Consider the following 14,351-nt stretch of genomic DNA (forward strand, 5'->3'; position numbering starts at 1 on the left):
TGCTTATCTATCTATATTGTAATAATAAGCATCATAGTACAGGCACGGGCCCTAAGGTGAACTCCTTTGGCGCTTCGCAAAATAATTATTTTATTTCGCTGCCAGGACAAGAGGGTCAGTGAGGTGAAGGAAGGCCGCGGCGCGAGCATGGCGCTAGTGCAGCCGGCGAGAGCCTTTCTCCGGGGGATGCGCGTTGTCGCGCGAAGCGACCGTTTCCTCCGTCTCCATGGTAACGAGAACGATGCGTGGAACATACCTCAACAGCAAAACCTCACTTGCGTTTACTCTGAAGCAAGTCCTGTTGACTTCAGTGGGACTTACTCCCGAGTAAGTGCGCGGGGCTTGCAACCGAAGAGCGTTCGCAGCCGTGCCAGTCCCCACAGACCCGCCTCCCTCCACAAAGATGCTCCCCCCAAAACCAGGCAGCTCCCTGTATTGAGCCCTAGAATCACAGAATTGTAGAGTTTGCAGAGATCCTGGGGGTCGTGTTGGAGCAGAAACTATCCAGCTTTGCATGTAAGCAGCCGCCCAGTTTAACACCTCAGCTCCCAATTGCAAGTAGAAAGCAGTGGGAATGATCAGAGAAATGCACATCACCCGCCAGATATTTGCTCGGAACAACTGCTTCTATATCACCTTCCCCCCACTACAAGAAAGGGGAAAGGGAATAAGCGCAAAGGGGTGGCCCCTCTGCCCGCCACCAGAAAAAGTCACTTAGTGGTAATAGGAAGTATGGAAAAGAACAGGCAGGAATCGGTAAATAAGGAGTAATCCGATTTCAGTGGAGCTTCGTTTTGGTTGGATCTTGCCTAATACGTTTGCCCCATGCCATTTATTTACATGCCTTTGAAGCACAGGAAGTTGCATTGTGACTACTGAGTCACCCCTTTGTCTGAATCAGGCAGTGTACTGTCCAACTTTTTTCAAAGAGGACCAGATTTGATGAAGTGAAGAGCCATGAGGGCCAACCAAAGTTGTTGACCTTTTTTCAGGATTGAAGTTGTTGAGGTTTTTACGACAGGCAATAAACTGCCACAGGGGCTGGATTAAACTGACCGGCAGGGCGGATTAGGCCCTTGAAACTTAGTCCCTTACCTTTCCCGCCCCAACCTGGCCACAGTGATCCATGCGACGGTCATCTCCAGGCTTGACTACTGTAATTCGCTCTACGCGGGGCTGCCCTTGAAGCTGTCCCAGAAACTCCAGCAGGTACAGAATGCTGCAGCGAGGCTCCTCACGGGGTCTCTGCCATGGGAGCATATTCACCCAGTGCTTTTCAAGCTGCACTGGCTCCCGGTGGAGTACAGGGTCAGATTTAAGGTGCTGCTTTTGACCTTTAAAGCCCTTCACGGCCTAGGACCCTCGTACCTACGGGACCGCCTCTCCTGGTATGCCCCACGGAGAGCCTCAAGGTCCATAAATAACAACACCCTAGTGGTCCCAGGCCCTAAGGAAGTTAGATTGGCTTCAACCAGAGCCAGGGCCTTTTCAACTCTGGCTCCGGTCTGGTGGAACGCTCTGCCTCATGAGACCAGGGCCCTGCAGCATGTGATTTCTTTCCGCAGGGCCTGTAAGACAGAGTTGTTCCGCCTGGCCTTTGGCTTGGAGCCAATTTGATTCCCTCCCTCTTTCTTTTTTCTTTTCCTTCTCCTCCTGCGATGAGGCTACATTTTAATGTTTCAATATTTTAATGTTGTATTTTTAATTTTGTTTTTAAGTTGTAATCATTTAACTTGTTTTTATTATTGCTTGTAAGCCCCTCTAAGCCCGGCCTTGGCTAGGGAGGGTGGGGTATAAATAAAAATTATTATTATTATTGAAACAGACTTTGGACATGCCTGGTCTACACTGACAAGCAGCTCTCAAGGATTTCAGGCAGAGGTCTTTCCCTAGCCTACCTGCTGATGCAGGAATTGCAGCTAGAACTTTTTGCATCTTGACTGATAATTTTTGGGGTTAAGTAATGCATTCAGAATTTAAATACTACTTTCTTATAAAGCAATGTTCAGTTCCCCATGTTTTCCTCTAACCATCATTTAGTTGCTTTGTATGCTTCCTCAAACATAGCTCATATTAGCCACTTCTAGAGAGACTATTTATTCAGTGGATCACTTGTAGATGGCTAATCTTATGTTTTTACATAGGTCGTTCCACTACTTTGAAATGCCAGTGCTTTAGTTCAGAAAGTAAAGCAGAGGAAAACAGTCCAGTGACTCCAATGCTGAAGCATCTAATGATGAAAATAAAGTCAACTGGTCCCATTACAGTTGCTGAATATATGCGGGAAGTTTTGACTAATCCTGTGAAGGTATGAACAGTACCACTAAATGTGCATCATTCAAATTTCACTTTGGGATTTGAAGCTCCAGTTTATATTTGTCTATTATTCAGATGAATGAATAATGATGTTGCCAATGATGTTGCACAAAGAGTAAGGGGAGGTAGAGGAGAAGGAATGCCAGCCCTGACCCTGACCCCAATTCAAACCAATGGGAGGGGATTTAATAATAATAATAATAATAATAATAATAATAATAATACATGCAGGGGGCAGAACAGTAAGTTGACCCTACATACTTCCCACTCTGGCAACCCAGCAGGGCTTTAGAAGTGGTGGTCAGTCCACCACTTTGCATCTTCCACACACTCCACTTAGGACTGCACTGCAAGGAGGTTCTGAAAGGTGAGGAACTGCAGGCTTAGGAGACAAGGTGGTTATAAGGCTGGAGAGAAGGTGAGACCTACACTGTGTACTAAGCTTTTGGTTGTACATCGTCACTACAATAACTAGTATAGTTTCTTTGTGGGTGGGCAGATTTGTTTTACATTCTCATTCAAATGATCTCATTTGTTTATGCTTAACTTTTTAGACATACAAAGACAACTTTTATACAAGTTGTCATGGTAGGAAACACCCATCACATTTTATCCAAGGTATGGCTGTTGTCCAAAAATTACCCCTTAAGATAGTGAGCTGGAGCTTACTGGATAATCAGGATGGCTTTGATATCAGATGGCAGTGCCTCTGCCCTGCCCTTAGAATGCCATATTTTGAGGCCTGCAAGAGATCAATGCCTATGGAGCAATCCTAGTGGGGACCTCTGCATCAGACAATGCCCTTCATCTACTAGAGAAGAGGCACATCCACTCCACCCTATCACCCTCTAGCCAGCAAATCTGGGGATAAGGATTGTTCTGTGGTTCATTCATTCCCTTCTGCCTACATCAGTGGTCCCTCCTAGTCTGTGGCCCTCAGTGAGTTTTTTTCCTCACTCTTGCTTTCTTTCATCCTTGGCTTTCTCTTACCAGCTGTATGCCTCTCCCACCCATCCTTGCCTTAGACCATGGCTTCTCAACCCCCTGACCTTCAGCTAGCGTGCATTAAGGCTCTCTGTCTCTTCTACCTCCTCAGCCCTCCTCCCATAAAGTTTCCTAGCTGAGTTTAAGGTGGTTTAAGTATGAGGACAGTGTTTATATTTTAAGAGGGCTGTTAGTTTATTTCATTAAACAATTTCAGTGTTGTAGCTAACTAGCAAGTGAACATAATCAAGAGTTGGGAACTGATTGGTTCTTTTTTCTTCTATAGGGATACTATATGCATCGTGACATGCTAGGTGAAAAAGGAGATTTTGTTACTTCACCTGAAATAAGTCAGATCTTTGGGGAGGTACATTTTTTAAAGTACATTTTATCTGATGAGATATGGTAATGTTTTATGGTGCTGCTATTTAAGCCATCCTGTCAAGGTTTGCATACTAGTCTTCTTTCATATGGAGCAATGTCACCATTCTGTCTCTGAAGTATCAGAAAGTGATTTCCAAATGTTTGTTCAATTTACAAAAAAGTGCATTTTCTCAGTATTAAGCCTACTACTTCTGTGTGTAGCATTTTAAATGAAGCTGTTGCAAAAATGATGACGACTATTTCCTGCACTGCATACTTTGAGAAATTTGCTGCTGGTTATATGATTTACTAATATCTGAGAACAGTGGAAAGTGTTATCACACCTTACTCTCTGGCTTATGCATTTTAACAATTAAGATTATGTTAGTTTTTGTGACTGATATTGTCTAACTTGCAACGAATTTAAGATTTTGCTGTTCTTGAAATGAACTGTTACGTGGAGTGCTATATTAGATTTTTTAATGAATTGGCAATTTACTGTTATAATGATGTATTGATGTGTATTCCTGCTATTGTATTGCTATTCTTGTGTTGTGAGGCACTGTGGACACAGCTATACAGAAAAGCAACAGACAAATAATAAATGAATACATTTGAAAGTTTCCCCAAGATCTTAAAGTTAAGCTGGGTTCTTTCCAGTATATACCAATTCATGGTAAATAAGGGAGACAATTTCTGCTTAAGGAATCTGATATCATCGTTAGTGATGTAATAAATCCCACTAAGTTAAGAAAGAGATACTCCCAAGTAAGTATCTTTCATTAGGAATTTAGGCAGCAATTCTATACCCAGGAGTAAGCCCCATTGAAGGAGTTGATTCTGAGTTAACACATATAGACTGCACTGTTAGTTAATTCTTTTGATATACAGTGGTACCTCGGGTTCCATACGCTTCAGGTTAAGGACTCCGCTAACCCAGAAATAGTGCTTCAGGTTAAGAACTTTGCTTTTTTAAAAAAACATAATTTTTATTAACAGGCCAATCCAGTCACATTATTTCCAAATCATATAACTTCCAAATTATACAGCCAGATTTTTAAATTTTGTTGGGGGTACCCTTACATTGTGGGACGCAGGTGGCGCTGTGGGTTAAAGCCTCAGCGCCTAGGACTTGCCAATCGAAAGGTCGGCGGTTCGAATCCCTGCGGCGGGGTGCGCTCCCGCTGCTCGGTCCCAGCGCCTGCCAACCTAGCAGTTCGAAAGCACCTCCGGGTGCAAGTAGATAAATAGGGACCGCTTACCAGCGGGAAGGTAAACGGCGTTTCCGTGTGCGGCTCTGGCTCGCCAGAGCCGCGATGTCACGCTGGCCACGTGACCCGGAAGTGTCTCCGGACAGCGCTGGCCCCTGGCCTCTTAAGTGAGATGGGCGCACAACCCCAGAGTCTGTCAAGACTGGCCCGTACGGGCAGGGGTACCTTTACCTTTACCTTACCCTTACATTAAGCTCCGAATGAGAATCAAAACATCACTTCTGTTACTGCTTTTATCAAATGATTCTATCCAGCTCTATCCAGATAGTCTCTTTATTACTTCTTCATCTTCTTGTTGTTATCATGTATTCCTTTCTTTGCAATCTCTGATAATCTTCGCAAGCAGGTTAGGAACAAACAACATCTGCATGGATTTTGCACACCCAAAAGTCATATCTCATAAGGACAGCCGCCATTACTCCCCTTCTTCAAAAATTTATCCTCGGTCCGTCCTATTAATTTTCCCAAGCTTGCCACATATATCACAAAGGGGCTCTGCCAGGTTATCACATTCAATCCATCATTCCAATGACCCTGGTCTTCCTCCCCTCGTCTTTCTTCGACAAGCCTGTCTTAGCAAGACGCCATTAACAACTGCGTCATAGAATTTTCCTTCCGCATTCCATATTTACCAGTCCTCTCTCCACTCAATAATTCACTCCACACAGCTCTTAAATTATTGCTTGCGATTAGTAAAAGGCGACGATTCATCTCTCTTGGGGTGGAGGTTTATAAATACTCACATGAGGCGAAGAAAATAAAAGTTTTTTCCTCCACCACCACCCCTCTTTTTTTGCTCTGCACATACCAGTCTCGTAATGGTGGTTCATCGCTTGATTTATTTGTCTCCTCCCGTCGCTCCAAACACAGAGATGCATTAATCAGCAGCCTTATCTCTCGAACTTTGCTTGATGTAAGTGCTTCAGCTTCATTCCAATTATATATTTTCAATTATAATTCCGAGCTGAAGCTAACCAGCGCGCGCTGATTGGAATCAGCGTCAGGAAGAGCTGACTTCATCGAGGGCTCGTGCCAAGTGACCGGCACCCCTGACTCTCGGATCTGGGGGTGCATTGTGGACACCGCTGGCAAGGCAGCCCCCCCCATCTCCTTGGGGGGGGGGTAGGAAGACTGCATACTTCCCATAGCAGCCTCTTAATTACCTCGTATGGGTCAGAGAGATGTTATTGTCGGCCATCTTCCAATGCGCCACCTGGTGGCCCCCAGGTTAAGAACTTTGCTTCAGGATGAGAACAGAAATCGTGCTCCAGCGGCGCAGCAGCAGCAGGAGGCCCCATTAGCTAAAGTGGTGCTTTAGGTTAAGAACAGTTTCAGGTTAAGAACGGACCTCCGGAACGAATTAAGTACTTAACCTGAGGTACCACTGTACAAGAATCCAAGCCACCTGCCCAGTCTTGATTTGTCTGATTCTGAAAATATTTATTTATTTATTTATTTATACATACATACATACATACATACATACCCCACCCATCTCTTGGCGGCTTCCAACAAAATGTTAAAATACAATAGTTTTTCAGATATTAAAAGCTTCCCTAAACAGGGCTGCCTTCAGATGTCTCCAAAAAGTCTGGTAGTTCCTGTGCTCCCAGGAAGAGTTCTTCTAAACACTGAACATGAAGATTCAGGAAAACATCAACTGCCATCCAGCATATAGTAAATATATGTATTTCAACGGTGTTTGAGCTATTTTACTGTGTGCAAAACTGCAAAATTGCATAGTAAGTGCAAAACTTACTATGATTCTAAACTTAAATTTCCCCTTTTCCCTGAGATGAAATGCTTATGTGCCACTCAGTTTTCAACTAAAGTGTTCTATAGGATGAAAAAAAAATTACATCTATTTATTTTCTCTAGTTAATAGGTGTTTGGTTTGTTAGTGAATGGATGGCTGCTGGCAAGCCAAAAAAAATTCAGCTGGTGGAATTGGGCCCAGGAAGAGGTAGTCTTACTAATGATATTTTGCGGGTAAGTAAATACAACCTTTTCCTCCATAGTCTGGTGGGTTTGAAACCTGCCTTTTTTGTACATTTCAGGCTGAAATTCTTAAAATTCTTTGTTTCACCTGCTATTCTGCATTAGATAGCAAGTTTAGGAAACCCTTGTTTGTTTCAAACCTTTCTGTCTAGTGCAGAATAGCTGGTGACTCATAAATAAATCTTGGTTTACGAGGCCTTGAACAAGTGTCACGGCCTAGAGCTCTTTCCTTACCCCAGTCCTCCTCCTGTTAAGTATCGTCATTAATATGAGTGCATATCATCACCATCATACTAGTCTGTATGAAGCCAAATATTTTTGTTACCTCTGAACTTGACCTAGCTTGTTTTCCTAGTTTGTAAACCAACATTAAACCAGAGTTCCCCAGTTCCAATGTAACGGCAAACTATGGCTGAATACAAATCAGAATTGTTACTCTAAAGCCAGTGCATGACAGGAAGAAGAATGAGGCAAAGAATACTTGATCCCAACGCTCTTTCATGACTTCATAAAGTTTGGTTTATCAGGCCTCTAAATGAGCCTTTGTGAGGCACAGCAGAGTTAATGGTTTTTAGAAATTCTGCCTGTATCTCATTGATTTTCAACCATTCTTTGGTCCCTAGTACCTACCAGTTTCTGCCTTATTGGCCTGCAAAACAAATTTATATCCCTGCCTTTCTGGTTTAACATCAGGAATTTCATTGTGATGCCAAGGTAGCTGACGTGCCACTTAACCCTAAGTGCTTGAGAAAAACCACTATCATTTCGAAAAATAAAAGGAGGAATCCAGTGTTGCACAAGTATAGTTTTGCTTGCGTAACAGGACTCTCCTCTTCTCAGCAGTCCCTCCCGTGCCCCCTTCCAAATCTTCTCAGCTGTCTCCCCCAGTTCTCCGGAGTGGATTTTGAGTGTGGGAGGGGAAAAAAGAATGCAAAGAGGAAATCCATTCTGCTCACATACAGGCAACATTGGATACAACCTAATAACTATAAAACTATTGTAGAAGTCTTTTAAGCACAGCCTTGAAGAATTTTATAAAATCACTACCTGTTCTTTGTCTCTAACTACAATTCTTCATTTACAGGTTTTTAATCAGCTGAGTTCTGTACTTAGTAAATGTGATATTTCTGTTCATTTGGTGGAAATCAGTCCAAAATTAAGTGAGATTCAAGCATCAGTACTCACAGAAGGAAAGACAGAATTAACAAAGAGTCCCACTACCTACATGCAAGGGGTTACTAAGACCAGGCTGCCAATTTTCTGGTACCAAGACCTGAATGATGTGCCAGAAGGTAAGGTTTGGTGCTTGTGTGTGTGTGTGTGTGTGTGCGCGCGCACACGCGCATATATTGAACTGTCATTAGTTCTTTTTAAGCTTTGCAGTGGTGGGGTGTCCAGAGGTTATATAACTGTAGATCTGCTTCTCCTTGGTATGTTTTAATGTGAGTTTGGATAGTTTGATTGCAAAATGTTTATAGTAAATCTGTTTTTGAAGGTTTCAATTTTTGTGGTGGTAAAACAATTTTCTAATGGTTCTTCATACTGTGCTTGAAATTTTAGTTTTGAATCTAGTGCAACAGATACCTCATACAGCCGTTCCAAGTGAAGACTTTGGATGCTATTTAAGTGGAAAATGTTAGTTTCGGATGTTGTAATTTGATTGACACTTTGTTTTTCCTTTAGGCTTCAGTTTTTATTTAGCACATGAATTTTTTGACGCTCTTCCTATACACAAATTTCAGGTATGATAGCTCTTTATTGCATGACTTGACTTTAAAAGTATTTACTATTTAGAAAGAGAACAAAACTACAATCCAGTGGAGGTAGAGAGCAAGTATGTCTGTGTCATGGAACTGACATGCTTTAATAAGTACATGGAATGACAGAAATGAATTTAACTTAACGACAACTTATTTTGTACAATGAAGTGTATATATTATACAAAATAAGTCAAATCATTAAGTTAAATTCATCCTGGTTATTTCAGAATTCCCAGCATTTTTTATATAGCAAAAGTTTTATATTTAGATACAGTGCATGTATTCTAATTTTGGAAACCAAGATCGTAGGGAATAGTCATCAAGTACTTGCACTGTACACAGACATGTCAGCAGTCTTGTAATAATACAAGATTCTGCTTTTAACTACATCTATTGATTTAAATAGGCAATGGCAGGATTTGTGTTATTTTTATTGCTAGTTGCACACTTGTTTATCTAGTCTACAAGGTTGGTATACAAATCATATAAATTTGTATAAATATTTGTTTTTTTTACAAATTTACAAATTTAATAAATAATATTATTACTGGCTAGTATTAGTGTTGTATTGGAGGAGAAGTGTAGGGGAGCACTGCTCCAGGACTTTTTTCAGAACAGAAGACATGACATCTGCTAGAATAGCAAAGTTACTGATGGACTTTCCTTGCTGGGAGGTGAATGTGGTGGTAAGGCCACTTTCAGTTTTCCTGGTGTTTCTAAAAAATTAGCATAGAAGTCAGAGAATGAGGGAAACAGTCAAGCTGAGGCTGGAGATTGCTTCCTCTCTTTTTCATGAGCTTTCTTCCAGCTTAAATGCATTCCTAATTAAAAGCTAACACTTGCATTTCAGCTGCCTCACAATATTTTGTTAATGCCCAGTGTGTTTTACAATCTATCCTGTCAGAAGCAAGTACCACTGAGTTTTGATAAGAGCTTATAGGAAACTATGCACAGGATTACTGCCATGCTGATTCTAATAAATTGGATATGAAACAGTACACAGCTGCTTTCAGTGTGTAATAATGGATCAACACAGTTGACTGGGTTTTTTGTTTCTACTGGTCAGAATACTAAGGAATACAGCAGGAACTTTACCACAAAGGTACAAATTAGTGAAGCAAAATCTATTCATGTTTGCTTTTAAAGAACTTCACTGAGAGGTAAAAGTATAATAAAAGATTAATCAGCTTTTTTTTGTCAAGAGCATATCCTTGAATAAACTTACATGAAATGGTAAACAGTGTAGCTGACAATGTTCAATAAAATCCGTATCCAACTTATTTTTAAATTAACAGAAAACAGAAAAGGGGTGGCGTGAGTTGTTGGTTGACATTGATCCAGACACTCCTGACAAGCTGCGATTTGTCCTTGCGCCATCTGCTACTCCTGCTGCAAAAGCCTTCATACATGTAAGCTCGAGCTTATAATCCTCTCCATCCAGCTAATACTGCCATTGTGTTACATATTTTGAGCTGCTCACTGTTTTCAAAATGTACTTACTGCAGTTATTATCACTGTTTCAAACATACTTATCTGGTGGTTTTTATTAAGAACATCTTAGTATGCATTTGTTACGTGCAATAAAATTGTAAGGAAAGGCTACTTGCCATGTGAAACCAAACCAGTAAGTGTATTACATCTGTATTTCATTTTAGGAAAAGAAATGGACAAGCAGAATATTAAGCTATAGATTCCTATGGAAAACTTTATAGAATCTTGTATAGCAGCTTACCTGGTATTTATCAAAATAACCAGTAAGATCATTACTAAAATGCAACAAATCTCGCATCTAGTTTATTCCAACAAGGGGTTTTATTTCATAACAAATGTAGGATCCAGATAGACATGTGACAAACCCCGTCTTGCAGATTTCCTACTATCGTTTCCCTGCAGGGAATCCTGAGAATTACAGGTTTGATGGACGATTCATGTCCTCCCATAAAACTCACAACCCAAAATTCTCATGAGGGAAGCTGCAGGAAAGTGTCAGGACTTATAGCTGTAGGCATGTGTACATATACTGCTACATAACTGTTCGTTCAACCCCTGAATTCTCATTTAGAACAAAGAATCCAGAGATCATGTGGAAGTGTGTCCTGATGCTGGTATCATCATCCAGAAGCTGGCCCATAATATTGAAAAGAATGGGGGCAATGCACTGATTGTAGATTATGGCCACAATGGAACCAAAACAGATACATTCAGGGTAGGTTGATTTATAAAGGTTCCTACAGGATAGTTTGTGTGAACAGTCTGTTTTTTCCAAAGCTAAAATTTCTTCTCTACTATCTGGGGCAGTTACTAAAGTAGCTTTGCGGTAAAAGGTGGAGTAGAAGTGCACCATTTTGTGGCATTTATCTATTGCCAATAATGTTATAGCCAGCAATAAGTGGTGAGGTTTTGGAAAGGGAGCCATTTGTAGCTTAAGACAGCATACAATTCTTCAAAAATCATAATTCTTATCTTTAAAAATTCCCTTTTTATAATTGGAGGTCTTTTTTCCTCTGTGCTCTATTTTTGTCTGCAACCTAAAAAGCTGCAGGGTCTAAGTGAACCATTCTCCCCCCCCCCCCCATTTCTATTATTTTTCAGGGATTCCGTGGACATGAACTTCACAATGTCTTAATATCTCCAGGAACAGCAGACCTCACAGCAGATGTTGACTTCAGTTACCTGCGAAAAATAGCACAGGAAAGAGTAGCAACCTTGGGTCCCATAAAGCAACATTATTTTTTGAAAAATATGGGCATCGATATCAGACTGCAGGTAGGGGCCATTTTCTGGCTAGTTTATAAAAACTAGTCTTACTTAACTGAATACACTTAGATTATCTGTAGCTGATTTAAGTCTCATTGTAATGGGAGACAGAACCTGTATTATTTACTTTGAAGGGTGGGATATAAATTTATCAAATGAACAAGTTAAAATTCAGAATATACAAATTTGGAAGGGCAGGAGATTGATGTAATTCTAGGATGGAAAGTAGCCAAGTTACAGGTAGCACAATTGGACAATTCTGCAGTTTTAAAGGGGATTAAAACAATTCATTTTCCCATTTAGGTACTATTGAAAAGTGTCAATGATGCAGCCATTCAGACTCAGCTGCTTCGAAGTTACAAAATGCTAATGGACCTGGATAAAATGGGAGGACGTTTCCACTTTTTTGCCATGTTACCTCACTCCAGATTTACAGCTTCAGATCAGCAAAAGAAGTCAAAAGACTCAACAACACATTCAGCATTTGTTGCTGGCTTTGGTGAACTCTCATTTAAGTGAACCCCAAGAGAACGGTGCAGGCTTCCCATTGCGAATCATGGAAATAACGGTATGTAGATAGGTCTCATAACAATCACGTTGCCTTTCTGTAACAATGCCTGCACACAGGGATTTTGATACAGTTACCAAAGTTAGAGGAAGTACAGAGGATACAGTAGTGGGGAAAAGACGCATGATAGGGAAATAAAATTTATTTTCAAGCTTAGAGGATATTTACAAACAATGGGACATATAAAAATATAAAAAGTACTTGACAGTGTCTTTTTGAGGCTACAAGTTTTACATGAATATCTTCTAGCATCAATACAGAACTATTTCTTCAATGAATGCAACTTAACTGAAAGACAAAGATTAATGATAATGCAACACTGGGTACAAATTCATCTGGAGCAACAGATTTAATGCCAACCTTCAGTGACTTAAAGCTTTGATTTAATAATATTTGTAGGCATTCATAGGAAAGTTAGAGTGCAAGCTATGCAGTTTATTTATGGTTTGTGTAATGTGTGTAACAGCTGTTATAGAGTAGAAACATTCCAGTTATTTCTCATCTTTAACCACAACAGGGCTTTTATTCCTACCCTACTGGTCCAAAATTTTGCTATCCTGAATCCTGAAATTAAATCAAGAGGCATACCTGACACTGTACATTCTTGACTCGCTTTGCTGCTGTTTAAATATGGCTCTCTGATGCTACAACCGATCTTAAGGCTGCAATTCTATATACACCTACCTGGAAGCAAACCCCACTGAACTCAAGGGGACTTATTTCTGAGTAGACATCTATAGGATAACAACTGAGTCAATCCGAAATAATATGGATCCTATTCTGTTGTTGCATAAGTTTACAAAGAAACAATAAGACAAAACAGTGAAACATCTATGAACACTTCCAATAGATTAATAGTTATGCCACAACAAAATGTGCTTTGCTAGAACAGCTACTTTCAGTGTTCAATACCATGCTATAAATACAGAATAGTTCCAGCTGTATATTCAAAAAATTGAATAGTAGCTTCCAATAATTTTACAACATGATTGGACTATTTATGATAGGGGCTTCCAATCATTTCACTTATCCATGACATTTTGACTGCCTTTGAGACTTAGTCATTCTCATCTCTGCTGTGGATTCTCCCCACTGAGAGCACTGCTTCCCACGCCTACAGTAGAAAAGGTTAAGAAACTGATGACAATAAAATTACAATGACCTTTTCTATAGGTGAGAAACATTTTCTAGAATATTTTCTATATTTACTTTGAATACATTTGTAGCTTAACTACAAGGATAATCTGCTAAAAGTTCCTGGCTCATTATTTTGGACTCTGTGGTTTTGGAGAAGGCTTCATCCACATTAAACTTGTCTCTTGCATTTCCAAACAGCTGCATTATTTCAGAGGGTCTCCCCCACTTGTAGAATTTTATTCCCTGGAACAATTTCCAATTCAAGATTGTAGGAATGCATGTTCTTTGAATCCACATGTTACTTGCAACCCACTGGCCCAATTTACATGTTACTGCTTTGGCAAAGTTCCTGCCATCAAACAGATTCTTGATTGTCCACTCACTTTGATAATAAAAGCATCAGTCATGTAGGTAACTCTGCCTACATAATCAGTACTTTTATACATTAATTACCATGTCACATTGGAGTTTGTAATGGGATAACAAAATAAGATACAAAAAGTTTCAGCCCAAGTATTCTGAATACAGAGCAAAGACATGAAGAACTGCAGGTGCATAGCTGACTCTCAAAATCTGTTCAACAAATATGCCTGAAATTAGGCCAGTGATTCATGTGGGTCACAGTAAACATCAGTGAGTTAGTGAAAATTCTGGTTTGAAGCAGGCCATAGGTGCACTACAAACCTCTTTTAGAAATGGTGGTGAACACATGGTCCTCAATATGTTATTAGACTCCTACTCCCATTATCCTTGCCCATTGGACGTGGTGGCTGGGGCTAATGAAAGTTCAAATCTAAGGATCTAAGTGAACTTATAAATGCATGTTCTCTATTCAGTGACAACAACATCCAGTGATGAGTTGCACATGCCAAATAGTCTTCATAAATCAAAATGCCACAGGCAGAATTTTCACATCACATTACCTCAGTATTTTTTAGCTGAGGCCGCTCACATTCAGCTGAACATAAATCAAGGGAGACACACAAATGGAAGAATAAACACCCATATTTCATATATCCTGCCGTTCCAACTCATATGCCTCATAAGACTATGAATCTGTAACCCCAATGACACACAGTCTTTGTTCTGCTTCACTCCTGCTAGACTGAAATAAGGAGTTTGTGAATTGCACCATTCATCTAAAATTTGCACATTAGAGAAATGCTACCACTGAAATTGAGTTTGTCTGTAAGTTTG

The 14,351-nt window shown here is 40.3% G+C and overlaps 1 protein-coding gene across 4 annotated transcripts; it reads left to right on the top strand.

Annotated features, from left to right (window-relative positions):
* Window positions 1-36: 36 nt before the first annotated feature.
* NDUFAF7 (NADH:ubiquinone oxidoreductase complex assembly factor 7) lies at window positions 37-12,609 on the top strand. 4 transcript variants are annotated; one of them, XM_079969545.1, is made up of 10 exons: window positions 37-229; window positions 2,145-2,308; window positions 3,587-3,667; window positions 6,813-6,923; window positions 8,017-8,224; window positions 8,616-8,674; window positions 9,988-10,101; window positions 10,755-10,898; window positions 11,285-11,458; window positions 11,753-12,609. In XM_079969545.1, exons 1-10 carry the CDS (start codon window positions 148-150, stop codon window positions 11,966-11,968), a joined length of 1,353 nt encoding a protein of 450 aa, XP_079825671.1. In that variant the 5' UTR covers window positions 37-147; the 3' UTR covers window positions 11,969-12,609. The 4 variants fall into 4 exon arrangements, with proteins under 4 accessions (XP_079825671.1, XP_079825672.1, XP_079825673.1 ...); XM_079969546.1 differs by having other exon boundaries at window positions 141-516; XM_079969547.1 differs by having other exon boundaries at window positions 141-327.
* The last annotated feature ends 1,742 nt before the right edge of the window (window positions 12,610-14,351 follow it).

Source organism: Podarcis cretensis (assembly GCF_951804945.1).
Source record: "Podarcis cretensis genome assembly, chromosome: 3".
Lineage (NCBI taxonomy): Eukaryota > Metazoa > Chordata > Lepidosauria > Squamata > Lacertidae > Podarcis > Podarcis cretensis.

Coding starts and splice junctions, on each gene's coding strand:
- NDUFAF7 (XM_079969545.1), top strand. CDS start 148: ATGGCGCTAGTGCAGCCGGCGAGAGCCTTTCTCCGGGGGATGCGCGTT. Junction 8,225..8,615: donor CCTGAATGATGTGCCAGAAG/GTAAGGTTTGGT, acceptor TTTTTCCTTTAG/GCTTCAGTTTTTATTTAGCA. Junction 8,675..9,987: donor TTCCTATACACAAATTTCAG/GTATGATAGCTC, acceptor TTAAATTAACAG/AAAACAGAAAAGGGGTGGCG.